Source organism: Triticum aestivum, chromosome 1A (assembly GCF_018294505.1).
Source record: "Triticum aestivum cultivar Chinese Spring chromosome 1A, IWGSC CS RefSeq v2.1, whole genome shotgun sequence".
Lineage (NCBI taxonomy): Eukaryota > Viridiplantae > Streptophyta > Magnoliopsida > Poales > Poaceae > Triticum > Triticum aestivum.
This window is the reverse complement of record NC_057794.1, coordinates 305566442-305584953: the sequence shown is the minus strand read 5'-3', so window position 1 is coordinate 305584953 and position 18512 is coordinate 305566442. Positions and strand designations below refer to the sequence as shown.

At 43.0% G+C, this 18512-nt stretch overlaps 1 protein-coding gene across 2 annotated transcripts; it reads left to right on the top strand.

Moving 5' to 3' along the window:
* Window positions 1–13304: 13304 nt before the first annotated feature.
* On the top strand, window positions 13305–18263 carry LOC123047349 (multidrug resistance protein 2). 2 transcript variants are annotated; one of them, XM_044470881.1, is made up of 4 exons: window positions 13305–13650; window positions 16173–16796; window positions 17347–17522; window positions 17609–18263. In XM_044470881.1, exons 1-4 carry the CDS (start codon window positions 13589–13591, stop codon window positions 18205–18207), a joined length of 1461 nt encoding a protein of 486 aa, XP_044326816.1. In that variant the 5' UTR covers window positions 13305–13588; the 3' UTR covers window positions 18208–18263. The 2 variants fall into 2 exon arrangements, with proteins under 2 accessions (XP_044326816.1, XP_044326818.1); XM_044470883.1 differs by lacking the exon at window positions 13305–13650 and adding an exon at window positions 13664–13803.
* The last annotated feature ends 249 nt before the right edge of the window (window positions 18264–18512 follow it).

Sequence of the window (18512 nt, the reverse complement as noted above, 5' to 3'; positions counted from 1 at the left end):
ATGGACTTGCTGAAAAGCTCTTATACATTGACTCTTTCCTATGTTATGATAAATTGCAATTGCTTCAATGACTGAGATTATAGTTTGTTAGTTTTCAATGAAGTTTACGATTCATACTTGATATTGTGATTGAATTATTACTCTAGCATAAGAGATCATATGACAAGAATTATATAAGTTGTTATCCTAAAAATGATCATGATGCCCTCATGTCCGTATTTTATTTTTATCGACACCTCTATCTCTAAACATGTGGACATATTTTTCGATTTCGGCTTTTCGCTTGAGGACAAGCGAGGTCTAAGCTTGGGGGAGTTGATACGTCCATTTTGCATCATGCTTTTATATCAATATTTATTGCATTATGGGTTGTTATTACACATTATGTCACACTACTTATGCCTATTCTCTCTTATCTTACATGGTTTACATAAAGAGGGAGAATGCCGGCAGCTGGGATTCTGGCTAGAAAAGGAGCAAATATTAGAGACCTATTCTGCACAGCTCCAAAAGTCCTGAAACTTCACGGATGGTGTTTTCCAAATATATAAAAAACATTGAGCACAAGAACTTCACCAGGGGGGGCACACCCTGCCCACGAGGGTGGGGGCGCACCCTACCCCCTGGGCGCGCCCCCTACCTCGTGGGCCCCCTGGTGGCCCTCCGCTGACCATCTTCTGCTATATGGACTCTTTTGATGAAAAAAAATCATAATCCATCTTCTCGGACGAAACTCCACCGCCACGAGGCGGAACCTTGGCGGAACCAATCTAGGGTTCTGGCGGGGTTGTTCTGTCGGGAAAAGTTCCCTCCTGAAGGGGGAAATCAACATCATCGTCATCACCAACGCTCCTCTCATCGGGAGAGGGCAATCTCCATCAACATCTTCATCAGCACCATCTCATCTCAAAACCCTAGTTCATCTCTTGTATCCAATTCTTGTCTTCAAGTCCGGGATTGGTGCTAGTAGGTTGCTAGTAGTGTTAATTACTCCTTGTAGTTGATGCTAGTTGGTTTAATTGGTGGAAGATCATATGTTCAGATCCTATATGCACATTAATACCCCTCTGATTATGAACATGTTTATGCTTTGTGAGTTGTTACTTTTGTTCCTGAGGACATGGGAGAAATCTTGCTATTAGTAGTCATGTGAATTTGGTATTCGTTCGATATTTTGATTAGATGTATGTTGTCTCTCCTCTAGTGGTGTTATGTGAACGTCGACTACATGACACTTCACCATTGTTTGGGCCTAGAGGAAGGCATTGGGAAGTAATAAGTAGATGATGGGTTGCTAGAGTGATAGAAGCTTAAACCCTAGTTTATGTGTTGCTTTGTAAGGGGCTGATTTGGATCCATATGTTTCATGCTATGGTTAGGTTTACCTTAATACTTTTGTTGTATTTGCGGATGCTTGCAATAGAGGTTAATCATAAGTGGGATGCTTGTCCAAGTAAGGGCAGCACCCAAGCACCGGTCCACCCACATACCAAATTATCAAAGTACCGAACCTGAATCATATGAACGTGATGAAAACTAGCTTGATGATATTCCCATGTGTCCTCGGGAGCGCTTTACATCATATAAGAGTTTGTCCAGGCTTGTCCTTTGCTACAAAAAGGATTGGGCCACCTTGCTGCACCTTATTTACTTTTGTCACTTGTTGCTCATTACAAATTATCTTATCACAAAACTATTTGTTACCACTTATTTCAGTACTTGTAGAGAATACCTTGCTGGAAACCGCTTATCATTTCCTTCTGCTCCTTGTTGGGTTCGGCGCTCTTACTTATCAAAAGGACTACGATAGATCCCCTATACTTGTGGGTCATCGGTTAGCCACCATATTTTTGCTTAGCGCTTGCTGCAACTCCACCTCATTATCACATCCTACCCATAAGCTTAAATATTCTTGATCTCGCGGGTGTGAGATTGCTGAGTCCTCGTGACTCACGGATACTTCCAAACAGTTGCAGGTGCCGATGATACCACTGCAGGTGATGCTATCGAACTCAAGTGGGAGTTCGACGAGGACCTTGGTCATTGCTATGTTTCGTTTCCTGATGATCAGTAGTGGAGCCCAGTTGGGACGATCGGGGATCTAGCATTTGGGTTTGTCTTCCTTTATTTTGGTTCCGTAGTCGGACCTTGATTATACTCTGGATGATGTATGTTTAACTTGTTATTTGTGTGAAGTGGCGATTGTAAGCCAACTCTTTATCCCTTTCTTATTCAGTACATGGGATTGTGTGAAGATTACCCCTCTTATGACAAAACCACCATGCTGTTATGCCTCTAAGTCGTGCCTCGACACGTGGGAGATATAGCCGCATCTTGGGCGTTACAAGTTGGTAATCAGAGCCATCCCCGACTTAGGAGCCCCCCTGCTTGATCGAATCGTTGAGGTTGTTGAGTCTAGAACAAAAATGTTTTGAGTCTTAGGATTATATACATCGGAGAGTAGGATTCTTTTTACTCCTCAGTACCTTCGTCGCTCTGGTGAGGCCTCCTGACGTAGAAGTTTTGACTTTCCTCTCCTCAAATTTCACTATTTTTTTAGGATCACGCGGGTATCTTGGAATCGTTTCGATATTCTTGTGACGAGAACATTATTCTTGGTGCCTCCTGACATTTAGGGGTTGTGGCAGTGTCCCGGGGAGTTGAGCTCTGAGGTGTTGTCGTCACAATTTTATCGTTGCAGTTCTGGAATACCTGAGTTTCGCCGACATCGAAAATCTCTTTTATGCAATTGTTGGTGAGATAACCTCGACGCCACCCAGTACTGGGGCAGGAGTTCGGGAGTATTGCCATAGCTTGTATAACGGATGCTTTTCGAAGGTTGAGGTACACGATTTCCGGAGTTTTCTTGGTTATGTGTTGACGGATGGATACAGTTGGAGCGTAGGGCTTGTTAGTTGTGTGATATATGTTGTGCCTCCCTGTATCCCTAACACCAGATTGCATAACCAAAAAGTTTTGGGAGTTTATAGGTGGGAATTCAAGTAGCTCCTAGAATATCTTTCCAACAGACACATGATATGATTTGGGGTCTATCATATGTTTGTTCTGGCTTATTCTGCAAGCCAAATCCTTTGTTTTTGTTTTGGTTTGTGTTATTCGAGTTGCATCAATGTCAAGTGTTGATTCCATTCCTTCCCTGAGCAGTGTTCTCATATTTCTATGTGAATACTAATCCTTCTTGATAATCGAGGTTGTCATGTTAATTCTTTTCCAACCGGCGTGCTTCTCTTCAAGTGGATCCGATCATTTCAACATTCGCGAGATCAATTCTAAGTTTTCCTCAACGGTGTTTGTTTCAATCCGTCCCAAGTTGTCTTTGTTTTTCCCGCCCTCCCACCTTTTTTATTCAAGGACTCAGATTTCTTATCAAGTATCCATCTTATGGATGTGAAGTCTCTCCATTCTTTTCCGTCAATGTTCTTATCCGATGGTTCTCAGTAAGATACTAACGGAGCTTCAAGTTTATTATTCTTCGTTCTCTTTTCTTCTCCGATGAATTCAATTCGATCATATCCTTTCCTCGTTTCAAATGTTTTATCATGCCGGTGCACCTCTTAATCATCCACTTCTCGCCATTCATTTGTTCTGGAGTACTGAAGACATCTCAAGAGATTCGTGTTTTCATTCCTAATCCGTTCAAGCTATCTCAAGGTTGTTATCTCATTCAAGCCATTTAATTCAACCGGTGCAATCTCTCTTTTCAAGCAATCATTCAACGGTGTATCTTTGAGTGGGCCCTAATCCATAGGTCTTTTTCCAGGATCTTACCTGACTCTTCTAATTTTCCTGGAGCTATTCTCGAATTATTTTCAAAGTGTGACGTAAGAATGAATTGTTGAATTGTCATCAGTCATATGTCTTTCTCTAAGATCTTTCAAATTCTTTCTGTCGTTGGTTCAACCTTTCTAGTATTCATTCCAGAGTGCCTCAACAATTCTTGATGGTGTTTCTCGTCGTCATTCTTGGATTTTGAAGACCGAAGAAGAGTTCCTCTTAAATCCTTACCCGTTCTTCCAAAGATATGAAGTTCAAGCTTGATGCCATCCTCTCATAATTGTTTTTTGATTGTGACAATTCTTTTCACCCATCCGAAGCAATTCAGGAGTCTTTTCAGTTTGATTCTTCGGAGCCATCATCTTAGAATTATTCATTCCAGCTTTCAGCTCTCGTTCTCCAAATCTTACCGGTGCATCACTCAAGTATTCTCTAGTCAGTTCATGATCTATTCATTCTCATGTATCTAAATTCCTTCAAGTATCTTCATTCGTTTTCCAATTCTTCCCGATGAATTCTGCCTTTGCTTCATTCTTTTTCAATTCTTACGGCGGTTTGTTCAAGATTACTCTTCCTATGTTCTCACATTAATTCATTCGTTCTTTCCAATCCTACCGGTGGATCGTTGAAGACTTTTCTCAGGTTTGGCTATATCTTTTCAATCTTTTCAAGAAGAATCAGTAGCATGCCAAATCCATTGCTTGTCATCAAGTTAAGTTGATGAAGGATAAACATACAGTACATCTTATTCTTGTTTTCTTTGAGGTGATTCAATTCTTTTCTTCCGGAGTTCATTCATGATATCAATTTGTTGGTGCTAAGTTGTTCATGTTTATTTACGGAGTTCCAAGTTTTCTCGGTTATATCATCGCGAAGCTCCATCTAAATCATCGCAAGGCTTCACCTTGTGTTTTCAACTTCTCTCTCTTTTTATCATCCTTTTATTACCGGAGTTCTTCATGGCGGTTCTACATGGTGGTTCGTCAAGGATTCATTCCATTCTTCAATTGTTCTTCAAGATTTCTCTCAGAGTTATGATCCGCCAAGCTATACTCAAAATTTAACATGGTGCTCAACACATGTTTTGTCTTGAGGAGTTTAAGCATTCTTCAACTTGCACCCGAAGTGCAATTCTTTCTACATTATCTTTTGAGGTGGTTTTATGTCACTCTTGACAATTTCCTTCATGTTTCATGATTCTCAAGTTGTCAGGAATGAGATAATTAAATCTATTAATTACTTCATTGGAGTATCTTGGTATAGATTTCACCTAAAGCCTTCCATTGGGAATGTTGCTATTATGGTGCTTATCAATGATCCAATCTTCTCCTTCCTATCTTGGTGAAGAAGTTTTTCATCTCTTCTTTGTTCCCGATCAATCATTGCTTTCGGTGGCAGAATTTCACCTCGGTTTTGAGATGTTTTCCATAAGCCCACTACAAGCTTTTTCGTTTCGTTTTTGGTTTTCCAACAACTCCATTTTAACCTTCTTTGAAGGGTGTTTTCCAAGCTCATTTGTGGCAGAAGTTGTCATTTTCTTCTCCATTTTGTTATTCCAATGATATATCTTCTATTCTTTCTTCCGGGGGCATTGTGATGTTGCTCTCTTCACTCATCATCTCGGATTGTGAGGACCATGTTCTTTTCGTGCTTATCCATTCAACCAGAGTGCTATATGAAACCTTTCTTACCCCTTGTACCATTCTTTCAATAGTTCCGGAGGTAGTGTGTTGTTGATTTCATCAAGTATCTTCTCATCTTGTCAAGTTCATGTTCAATTCCTTCCATTTACAGTCGGAGTGCTGTCCAAACTATATCATTCTTATTCCTTCTCTATCTTGTTTTAATCGGAGTGTTGTGTCTATCATTCCTCTTCTAATCGGAGTCTCATCCAAGTGCCTTCTTTTTGCCAAATTCATATTCTATGCCTTTCATTTTCAACCAGAATGCTTGCATGTACTTCTTGTCCATTGTAACCCTTTTCTTATGTCTTTCAACCTACAAGGTTCCCGTAATGTTCCTTGTTCCTCTTTTCTAACGGAGTGTTTTCAACTTTGTTCATCTTCGTTGTATTCTTTCTTTCAAGTTGTTCAACCTCTAAGGTTCTTTGGTTTCACTCTTTTGTCAAGAAGCAACTTTGTTTTTACCTCTTCCTCTTCTGCTTCTCTCCGGTGTCATCCTTAGATCTCAGGATGAGATCTCTTGTAAGTCGAGGAGTGTTGTGACACCCCGAGACCGACGCTCCAGATGCCTTCCATGTGTTGTGTGTCAGCCTTGTGTTTTATTTGTTTGTTGCATTTCATCATCGCATCATTCGCATTGCATCGGCACTCTGTTGTTGTCATGGTTTTCAAAACTTGCACCCGTTCCTAGTTGCCGCGTCCCCCCCTTGCCTTCATTGACTGTTCCAAGACCAACCGTGTTTTTGGATTCCCTCTTGGCTAACCACCTAACATCTCTCGTCATCCCATGGCCCCCTTGCGTGCGCGTCGGAAACTCCCCCCAACCCGACCCGGACAGTCATGACCGACATGTTTGAATCATCTCCAAAAATACCTTCGTTTCTCCATTGGACTCACTAACCTTTTATTCTTCACTGTCCGATCGCGATCCGATGATAAAATTTGCTCCAAACCCCCTCTAGTCCATAGGCTATATTTATAGCAGATGACCCCCTAACCAAATTGTCCCCAACCCTAATTTCTAGGAGATTTGTCCCCTCACCCGCCACTGCCACACTCCTCCTGTCTCTTCCTCATCGGGATCTCCTCCCGATCCATCCAGTCAATCCCCACCTCCTCGATTTGCAGACCCGGCCAATCATCGTCCCTGGCCACTAAGCACCTCCCACATCGAGCTCCTCCAAGATCACCACACCGCCTCCACCAGCACTCCACTCGGTCCACCGTCGCCAGCGACCGCGCCACCCGGACCCCGCGCCCTGGCCTGCTCCGTCGAGCCTCTCCACTGCCAGCACCCACCAGCACGGCCCCGCGCCCGTGCTCCCACAGCCCCCCTCGTCTAGGAGCTCCACGAGGAGAGGAGCAATAGCGCTCGAGCGCTCCTCCTCCTCGCGACCCGCCGCCCCAGCGAACCACACCGCCGGCGACCACCTTCAGCAGGCCCCTCTGTCGCGCCCCTCCTCCTTCCTCCCTTCATCCCCTTTTCTGGTCCCTCAAGCTCTCTCTGTTCGGCTGTCACAGGACCCCCGCCATGGATGCAGGCTTCAAGCCACCACCGCTGCCATCGACACTGGCCATGCACGTGCCACGCGCTGGAGTGAAGCTTCGAAGGAGTTCATCATCGCCGCCAATCACTTCGGCTCCGGCTAGAACGAGCTCGACCCCTTCCTCTACTTCGCCCCCTCGATCCCGCTGCTGTTTGCTTCATTTGATTGAGCAGCGCCACCGCTGGAGTTCCTTGTTGCCGGGAACCGCCTCCCCGACCCTCGGACTGCCCGGATCCTCCGCGTCCACAGCATGCCTCGTCTCCAGCGTCGCGCCAAGTCCCACGTTGTCGGCAGCGTTCCCACCATCCGTCGCCTGAACCTGTTGCTGCCTATGTCCTTAAGTAACGAGCGGCAGCTCGTTCGCCTCGCCTCGCGTTGACCACGGTCGGGCCACATCTTGCGCCAGGCCGACCCGGCCTAGCTTCCCCCAGCGCAACCCGCTGCCGGCCTCACCTCATCACCGACCTGGGCTAAGTCCCACGAGGTGAGTTGCGTCCCGCCCAGATCCATAGCCTTTTGGCCCGCGTGGTGTTTTTTCCCGCCTGGTGGATTTCTCAATTATCCACAGGAAAACTAGATTTGCACAATAGCCCCTAAACTTCATGCATTTAATAACTCACAAATAGTGCATCGAATTAAAATGATGTAAACATGTAACTTGCTTAAAATTTCATCTAGTTTCATAATATGCTACTTTCATGCATGTTAAAAATGTTTGAAATGTTGTTTGTTTAAATTTGCTCATATGACATGTTAAAATGGTTTATTTCATAACTACATAACTGTAGCTCCAAATTTAATAAACTTTATATGTAAATGGGGCAGAAAATGCCTAGTTTAACATGGTGCACTCATCTTGCATGTTTAACAACTCTAAAATATGGTTTAGGGCGGAACAGTACCAAATCCATAAATTGCATATGAGGATTTTCCGGAATTGTTGTTTGTTGTTTCCGGCCTCATTTAAACTTGCCTGGTTAGGTAGTTTTATTATGCTTCACCTATTGCCATGTTTAATAACACTTAATATTATTGAGTACATAACCGAGAGAAGAACTAAATAAGTCATGTGGTGTTTCGTCAATATGCAACCCGTTTGTCTTCTTCATGGACTCGTTCTTCTTCCTAGCGGGATTTCAGGCAAGATGACCATACCCTCGATATCACTTCTATCTTTGCTTGCTAGTTGTTCGCTTTATTGATATGTCACGCTACCTACCACTTGTTTATCATGCCTCCCATATTGCCATGTCAAGCCTCTAACCCACATTCCTAGCAAACTGTTGTTTGGCTATGTTACCGCTTTTGCTCAACCCCTCTTATAGCATTGTTAGTTGCGGGTGAGGTTGAAGATTGTTCCATGTTGGAACATGGATATGTTGGAATATCATTTTACCTCTTATTTAATTAATGCATCTATACACTTGGTAAAGGGTGGAAGGCTGGGCCTTATGCCTGGCGTTTTATTCCACTCTTGCCGCCCTAGTTTCTGTCATACTGGTGTTATGTTCCTTGATTTTGCATCCCTAACACGATGAGGGGTATGGGACCCTCTTGACAGTTCACTTTGAATAAAACTCCTCCAACAAGGCCCAACCTTGGTTTTACATTTGCCTAACAACCTATAACTTTCCCTTGGGGTCGCGACCCCGAGGGTCATCTTTATTTTAACCCCCCAAGACTGTGCTCCTCTGAGTGTTGGTCCAAAACGGGCAACCTGCGGGGCCACCTCGGGGAAACTTGAGGGCTGGGTTTACTCGTAGATTGTCCCATCCGGTGTGCCCTGAGAACGAGATGTGTGCAGCTCCTATCGGGATTTGTTGGCACAGTCGGATGGTCTTGCTGGTTTAATTTTACCATTGTTGAAATGTCTTGTGCACTGGGATTCCGAGTCTGATCGGGTGTCCCGCGATGGAGGATTGTCTCCACGGGATCATGAGCTTGTGATGGGTTAATTTGGGACACCCCTGCAGGGTTTAAACTTTCGAGAGCCGTGCCTGCGGTTATGTGGCAGATGGGAATTTGTTAATATCCGATTGTAGAGAACTTGACACTTGACTTAATTAAAATGCATCAACCGTGTGTGTAGCCGTGATGGTCTCTTTTCGGCGGAGTTCGGGAAGTGAACACGGTTTGTGTTATGTTTGAACGTGAGTAGTTTCAGGATCACTTCTAGCTTCACGACCGTTGTGTAGCTTCTCATCTTACTATTATTTGCATATGTTAGCCATCATATTTTTGCTTAGCGCTTGCTGCAACTCCACCTCATTACCACATCCTACCCATAAGCTTAAATAGTCTTGATCTCGCGGGTGTGAGATTGCTGAGTCCTTGTGACTCACGGATACTTCCAAATAGTTGCAGGTGCCGATGATACCAGTGCAGGTGATGCTACCGAACTCAAGTGGGAGTTCGACGAGGACCTTGGTCGTTGCTATGTTTTGTTTCCTGATGATCAGTAGTGGAGCCCAGTTGGGACGATCGGGGATCTAGCATTTGGGGTTGTCTTCCTTTATTTTGGTTCCGTAGTCGGACCTTAATTGTACTATGGATGATGTATGTTAACTTTTTATTTATGTGAAGTGGCGATTGTAAGCCAACTCTTTATCCCTTTCTTATTCAATACACGGGATTGTGTGAAAATTACCCCTTTTGCGACAAAACCACCATGCGGTTATGCCTCTAAGTCGTGCCTCGACACGTGGGAGATATAGCCGCATCGTGGGCGTTACATAGCCGCCGCCACTCCATTCAAAACAGGGAGAGAAGAGATCAAGAGAAGAAGAACCACCAGAGATCTTTCTTGTTTTGTTCTTCTGCCTTCATATTCATTTCATCTCGGCATCACCGTTGTAAGAGAAATTCCAAGTTGTAAGATCATGGGGTATAACTATATTCATACTCATTTGGAGATTGAGACTTGTTGAATTAGAATAAAACTAAACATAACAACATTCATCAGAATTTATTAGTTCACAAGAAAGGCTCTGAATCAATCACAGAGAAGGTAGACATGGGAAGATCTATAAAACACACACATCATAAAATAAGTAAAGTAGTTCTAAGAGATAGAACCGACAAGCTCGACAAAGACAATGCAATTTGTTTACCCAGTTTGAGTTGCTCGCATAACTCTATGTCTGGTTGGAGGGATTGAGCCTAAACTCACAAGACACAAGATTCCTCACCCTATTCTCCTTGAGCTAAGCTCACTTCTAACATGCCCAATTACTCGTGGTAGATGTTCAACATGATCTTCGAACCTTCACAGACTTGTTCTTCAGCAGTCCGTGACTACTCTTGCATGCTCTTGAACAGAGACTAGCCATCTAGAGGATGTGTAGTCCTCAAGAGTAGCATGTTAAGTTTGGCTTAGATGAAGTTCTTCAATGATACTTGGTACTTAGCAGTTTTTAGGCTCTGGGTGTTCTCCGCACTTAGGGTTCTCACAATCTATTCGGTAGGATGGATTGGTGATAAAACACTTGTGAATTTACTCGGACCAACTAACTGCAAATGGTTGGAGTGTCATTGCTATTTATAGCCGGGAGTTATCCCGAGGGCTGAATAAATTGCGCCTTGTCATTGCTATTTATAGCCGGGAGTTATCCCAAATATGATAAATTGCGCCTTGTCAGGAGATGTTTACCTCTCAAGTCAGTTCGGTCAATTGTCTCTACTTAGTGTGCAATGCGGGTGGTGGGGTGGATGGTGAGCTCGAGTTAGTGGAGTTGAGATTAGGAGCAAATAGCGAGTTTGCCGATGTGGTGAGGAACACATAGAGCTCAGGACGGAGGTGTCAATGAGATCCTACTATGTAGGAAAGCGTGGGGCGTTAGATTACGCTCGGGCGGCGAGAGGTAGGAGGGGCATGTGAAAGGTCACTTACGAGTGGCCCCGATGTAGGTAGGCGCAATCTCTATCCTGCATGGCACGGACAGACAGACACAATGGACACCCCCATTTCTTCCCCGCATCTTGGGCTAAAATGGGGGATGTATTTATTCTTTTTGGTTTTCGCTATAGACTATAGTCTACTAGTCTAGCTTGTTAACTTTTAGGTATTATAGATCTATCTATGACACAAGTATATCACTTGGTTTATGTTGTGGTTGCTTCCTAACTAAAAGGTCTTGCATTCAATTCTAAAAATGTTGCAATTTGTAGAAATGGTCATGTGGATTTTTTTCTCAAACCATGCTTGATACTTTCACATTAGTAGCTATATCATTGGAAATTACACTTTTAAAAATCTTCCATGATTTTAGATAGCCCAAATGGTCATTTACTATGGTTCATTAGTTATAATTAAAAATCCTAATAGCTTTGTGAGCTATTTGGACAAGAGAAACTGCCATTGACATTGTTATCTAGCTAGCCGCTGCTTGGTACTGAGAATTTATTATACATTGTAATGAGTTTACCATCTATCACTTCCTTTCATGCATAACATATCATTTGTTGTTCTCAAGGTCATCTATAAATCACACAAGAGATACAATTGGATAAAGGATTTAGTTCGTATATGCGGTTCCTTTCTTGCAAAGATTAATTTAGCAATGGTTGTGTTTGGAAGTTGCCCATTGGGGGCTATTTATCTAATATCTTCAACCGCGTAGATTCTTGATTTTACAGGGTTATTGATTGTTCTACCGAGTCCCCTATTAAGTATAGTGGTATAGAAAGAGCATAGTCTAACATTCTTGAATTTACAGGGTTATTTTTCTTTTACAAAGTCTCATTTTATGTTCACGAAGAACATTGTCTAAAATCTTGATAACATATAGGAGTACGTAGTCACTTGACTACAAATTCATGTTGTGCATTAGACGATTTATTCACTAATTTAAGATTTTGGCGTCTCTTGTCTTGGATTTGTCTCAACTCGTAAAATATGTTTACACTCAAAGCTCAACATGTAACTGTAGTCACAATATGGAATGAACTCTGTTTCGGTCATTTCAGAGTTGTGTCTTTGAATTCATGTGTTGGCTTTCAAAATTTTACTTATCATACATTGTGTTGCATAGATGGTGCTAACACTAAATAGTCCAATTAACATATTCAACTTAATGCCATGATTATTCTATGCCAAGTAAGAACAAAACATTAACATGAATTTAGCAGGATCAGAATAATGCTACCAGTGGGAGTGTCAGATATTCTTGGTCGTCGTTGTATGGAGTAGATTGTTAGGTGTTCGACCTAAATCATTTGCTTCCAGATTGCATGCATCTTCAACCCTACATGCATATATCCTGCCAGAGCATATTTTGTAGAATCGGATTTGTACTCAAGAGTTTTCTTGATACTGTCAAAATATTGATAACATGTGTTCACGCTTGAGCCAATGATGCAAGCCAGCATTGGCTCCATTGCGCTTCCGCCACCTCCTGGTCCATGCACACCTGCCATTACTGTTTAAGATATATCCACCCGGTGTTCTCTTCATGTACATCTTCCATACGAGGAGGCGCTGGTGGCTAGATGGCGATAGGGGCAATGGTGGGCGGAGATGTTGTCGGAGAGAGATCAACATGAGGACAAGGGAGGTGGTGACAGGAGGTAAGAAGGGTGATAGCAGGGTCAACATGAGGATAAAAAGGGAGGCAATGAGAGAAGGCAAGGGGCGATAGTGGGAGAGACTGGTTTGTGGGCAGAATATGAATGTGACAGTGGTGTCATCACATCCTCCAAGTTGTAGAAAAGGGAAAGAAGTGGCTTGATGTGCCCCGAAAAGAGAAGTGCATTGTTATTATTATTTTGTAGCATGCTTGTATTTGCAATTTGTTTAGTGAAATCATATGTGTAATAGTCAAGCATGCCGCTAAGCAATGTATAGCTTAATAAGTGATAATTAGCTTTCCTTTTTTGCTTTCATATATGATGTTAAAGCATATTTCAAGTTGAAGAGGAATCATAATTTTATAAAATACTATATGATGATTTTTTTGACACACGTGCAATTTTTAAGTGAATTTATGTGTGCATTATGTTTGTGTGTGCGGCTTGACTGGCATGAGATAAATTGTCCGTGGTTGTAAGTTTATGCGATATTTGTTTTGATATATTCATAAGTACATGCTCGCGAATTACAATGATATCTTTTTGTCAATGTCTTTGTATAAGTTTTATTGGTTCATAGTACTTCCTTCTTTTCAAAATAAATACGGTTGATTTAGTACAATTTTATACTAATTTATACTAAATCCGTGACATTTAGTTCGGGACGGAAGAGAGCATTAAGCAGCGCATTCAAGTAGTAACCGTAAAAACAAAGTAGCGCAAGGAAGGACGACAAAATCTGTTCACCACCTTGCCGCTTGTGGTCTCTCGCTCCTCCCGTGTGCGTGCGGCGTTGCGTCACTCATCCATCCATCCTCACCCCCGCTTACCCATCCTGCTTCTGCCTCACTCGATTCAGTTCAAGTTTCCAGCACCGGCCACCGGGAAGCAGCGGGGCGCGCAGTGGGAAAGAAGGAACGCCGCAAGAGAAGAGAAGGGCGCTGCGACCGCGCTGCTCGCCGCGGCAGAGATCCGGCGGCGGCGCTCGAATCGACGGCCATGATGAGGCACAGAGCTCGCTCTTCCCCCAGCTCCCCTCTCACCCCATCCTCCAGCACGAGGTGACCTATCCATTTCCTCAGCTCTTCTTCTTCCTCCGGGCTTTTCTTCGCCGGTTCTTGTGACGGAATCGCTGCAAGCAAATTTACATGTGAATTCGCTGGAAGTTCTCACTAGAGCCGCGGCCATGGAATTCCTGGTGATGGCTGGACCAGGTTTAGAAAGCTTTTATACTGTTTATTTATTTGCCACCTTGAATATACGAGCTAGTACTTAGAACGAGGAATCTTGGGGTCCTTTTTGGCACTTTATTTATTCAGTAAGACAACAATCTACTCGTATGGCTTATGAATAAATAAAGAATAAGAATAAGAATGACAGGTCCACTGAAAGGTGGGCGTGTTGCTTCGATTTCAGATTCATGGATTGGTAATGTGGGTATTGCAATGTCGATCTTTGGCCAAAAAGTAGCTGCAAAATCATCACTGTAATTTGGAGACAATCGGACAAGAACAGTGCACAAGTCAGCCTCCGTTCCCCTTCACTTTTTTTCTTGAGCACAGCACAAGGGGATCTCCGAGGTCGGGTCCTCACCCTTAGCGTCGTGGAACCTGGTGGTATCAACATGGAGCACTAGTGCACTTGGCGTTGACATTTCCCGCAGCACACTATCTTTTCCCTTCTACCACTAGCGCAGTTTTGGATAGAAACAATGTGTTAATGATGTGCTCCGCACTTTAGCTTGACCTTGAGTTAATGATATGCCCAGAGCATCAGCAGGCCATCATGTTTTTTCCCTGAAAAGTATGATAAACCATTGGCCTCTGCATCGATTGATTCACACAACTGTATATTATTAATTAATTAATTAATGATGATGCCAAACAAATCAACTTAATAAAATTGTAAAAGGAAAGAACTCGAGGCCATCCACAAAGACCTGCCTCCCGCAGCATCCCCAAAACCTACCACCAAAGCTGTGCGCAACATTCCAAGAAAACGCTTTCAAGAAGGAACCGCCGCTCGTACGCTGATGTTGGCTCATCCAACCAGATGTGAGACCAAGGGCTATTGCCCCGAAGCAGATCTTTGAACAAACACCTTCAACAAGGTAACGATGCACGTACGTCGACGCTGCCTGATCAAGCCCCAAAGGCAGATCATGGGTTTCCACTTGGAGAGAATGCACCCGCAATGTCTGCCGCCATACTCGTCGTCCACCACACTACCAGCTTGCTCACACAGAACTAGCGGGCCAAAGGAGAAGTCACCGGAAGGGAAGACGTCGTCACCTTGGCTTATAATGGGTGTTGCGTGGATACCCTCATTGTTCTCATCAATGGAGAAGATGCGAACAGTAGTCTTCTGATTTCCACTGCTCCATTTCCCCCCTGTCCAAGATTTGTCAGTTGCAAGAATCTCATGGCTCTATCCATATGAAGGTGTTGCATTCCTCAAGAAAGTTGTGATAATAGTTCGATCTTTTCTTGTATGTAGGTCTGCAACCATCATGTTCATTTCAGGTTGCATAATTGGTTAGTGTCAAGGGATTAGCATTTTAGCTCACATGGGAGATTCTTTCCCATTAACCCCATTATCATTGAATGACAAATTAAACTGTTGAACTAACATGTTGATTAGCCAGCACATCAGTCATTTGCTAGAAAATCACGATTTGATTTGGCAAGGCGCCGACTAGAGGCTTCTTCTTCATTTTTCACAATAGTGATAATAAATGCCACGCAAACTTATAATCGGTTCTAAATTTATTACTGTGCTAATTAGTCAACTCACCGCTAATATTACCCAATTAACGGACTGAAGACCCACCTAGTATGACCTAGTTAATCATCATTAGTTACAACTACTTCAGCTAATTTTGGTGAAAGAGTTAGAACAGATTGCTTGATCATTTGTTAAATATTTTGAGCTATATCATGTAAAATGAATTGAACAATGAACATTGAACAACATACTAATGATGTGGACTAGTTTTCTCTACCAATTTATTTTCAAACTCATCTAGAGCCAGATCAAACCACCAGTTTTCATGACAGACTGGTCCATATGTGTTGGAGATCTCAAACCGTCATGTTATGCCTATGTTTTGCCTTTCTGTGAAGGAATAGAAGCTTGTCGTCGACTCCTCCTCTATCTTCAGTTCAAATGCGAAACGGCATGAGGTTTGGTATGCAGTACAGTTGATCTAAATGAAATCTGTGAGAAATTTGAGGCACACAAATATTAAACACCGAAGGAAATTTGAGTTGTGCAGTTATCTCGGAAGACTTCTTTTATTCCTCACATTCCATGATCCCAAAATCTGGAGCTGTAACCAGGCACTACACAATGGGAAAGGATAATAGTAGTATATTAGTTGAAATGAAAGGAAGATTACCAAAAGAGGATTTAAAAAAATTACAATCGTGTTCAACAACAGAGGTGTAATAGTGCATACTTTCGTCAAATACCGGCATGAGTGTAATAGAATATTTCGCGTAATTTGCTGGACCGTGGTGGGGAACTTTCCTTGCATAGTTGCATTCTACAGCATAAACAATTTACACAGTTTCCTTATTGGCAGAGTGAAGAAGATATTTGGTTTCTCCGTATCTCTCATCCTCATCAATCTGGCTTCTATTATGGAGCGTGCTGATGAGAATCTTCTTCCAGCAGTTTACAAGGAAGTCGGTGCAGCCTTCAATGCTGGTCCCACTGACCTGGGATACCTTAATTTTGTAATGAACTTTCTTAAGTCGATAGCATCGCCCTTGGCCGGCATCCTTGCTCTTCACTATGATCGCCCAGCAGTGCTTGCAATAGGAACTGTCTTCTGGGCCTTATCAACAGGGGCTGTTGGTGTTAGCCAGCATTTTCAGCAGGTTGCATTCTGGAGAGCTATAAATGGCCTTGGACTTGCCATTGTAATACCAGCACTTCAGTCGTTCATAGCGGATAGCTACAAAGATGGTACACGCGGAGCTGGGTTTGGTTTGTTAAGCCTCATCGGTGCAGTAGGAGGTATAGGTGGTAGTATTGTGGCAACACTCATGGCTGGGAAGGACTACTGGGGATTGCCCGGGTGGCGTCTTGCTTTTATTATGGTTGCGCTTGTCAGCTTCATAATTGGAATTCTTGTCTACTTGTATTGTACTGATCCAAGAAGAATCCCTGGAAATCATCTTCTTGATGACGACGACTACGAGAGGTATTTCCCCTTATTAATTTTTAAATTGTGTGTTTGTTTAATTTATTTTATCTTGTCATGCTGCGAGGCTTCATTAATCAGAACTAGTACCCGAGTCCTGCTAAAACGAGTCTAAAGAACACCCTTACAGAGAGAGACCTTTGTGTGTTGTGTACAGTGATTTGGTGATCATATAGATGCTATGATTCTGCCAGATAAGATGCTATCATGATTTTCTATTTACTTGCAGGAATATAAATTTGTTCTGCAGTGAATAATATGTGATGAGGTTGATTCTAAAGATGCATATCTCTTGTTTCATTACTTTGTCCCTTCCAGTTTGTAACTGCAGATAAAAAACCAAAAGATTTCCTTGGTCAGTGAAGCTTGTTAACTTGCAATGTGACTGCATTAGGGATGCTTTGATTTACAGGATACTCCCTCTGTCCCACAATATTATGGGACAGAGGGAGTAGATTTCTTCGTGTTCTAACTAAAGTGTGTAGTAATTGAGCCAAAGCTAGCGAAGAGATGAATAAACATAAATATTTGTATCCTCCTCTTTTCCCAGGTCACATCTGTCCAGCAAAGATGTTCTTCCTCCGACCTCTATCTGGATGGATTCTTGGGTAGCAATGAAGAGTGTCATGAAAGTGAAGACATTTCAGATCATTGTGTTGCAGGGGATAATTGGCTCATTGCCCTGGACCGCCATAGTTTTCTTCACCATGTGGTTTGAACTCATTGGTAAGGCAAACAAGCTGATAAGCTCCTAAATTAAATTCTCTAAAAGAAAGTTGAATATTGACGCTCCATGTTTGAACTCCTCTTAGGTTTTGACAATAGGAGTTCTGCAGCATTGAACAGCCTATTCGCCATTGGGTGCGCCAGTGGAGCTCTCCTTGGTGGTGTACTAGCAGACCGCCTGTCACGGCACTATCCCGATTCTGCACGCATCATGTGCGCTCAGTTTAGCGCCTTCATGGGCATTCCTTTCTCATGGATCCTTCTTACAGTCATTCCTCAGTCAACTGACTACTGGTTTGCCTACGCCGTCACACTCTTCTTCATGGGTATCACCATCAGCTGGTGTGCTACTTCCGCAAACAACCCCATGTTCGCGGAGGTAGTCCCTCCCAAGCACCGCACCATGATCTACGCCTTCGACCGGGCTTTTGAGGGTTCATTCGCCTCACTGGCCGCTCCTGCTGTTGGCTTGGTCACTGAGAAGATATATGGCTACGACGCCAAGACTGTAAACATCGCAAACGGATCAGCACAAGGGGCGTATGCGCTGTCGAGAGGGCTACTAACCATGATGATCCTTCCTTTTGGTATTTGTGTCCTGTTCTACAGCCCTTTGTACCTTGTGTTCAAGCACGACAGAGACAATGCCAAGGTAGCCAGATTCAAGGACCAGGAGCTAATCTGAAAATAAAAATATTTCTGCAGTGATGTTTCTGATAAGGATTCGAGCTTATTTGTGAATGTTTTGGTTGTAAATCGGAGCAAAAGACAATATATGCTATCAGGGAAATGTGATGCTAGTTCTAACAAAGTGCCAACATCACTAGATAATCTGAGCACATTGTGTACTTGTACACGATAACTTAAACTGCTATCTTATAGAACTTCCACAACTGCATTTCGTGTATAACTAACTTTAAAATGCACAAAGTTCCCCGTCTAGATAAGGAGACAAATCTAAGACAAGTATTTCGGGGCGGAGATAATATA

Bases quoted from the DNA above. Each gene is read 5' to 3' on its own strand.
- LOC123047349 (XM_044470881.1), top strand. From the start codon at position 13,589: ATGATGAGGCACAGAGCTCGCTCTTCCCCCAGCTCCCCTCTCACCCCA. The intron at 13,651-16,172 runs GTGACCTATCCA...CCTTATTGGCAG, and splicing joins ACCCCATCCTCCAGCACGAG to AGTGAAGAAGATATTTGGTT. The intron at 16,797-17,346 runs GTATTTCCCCTT...CTCTTTTCCCAG, and splicing joins GATGACGACGACTACGAGAG to GTCACATCTGTCCAGCAAAG.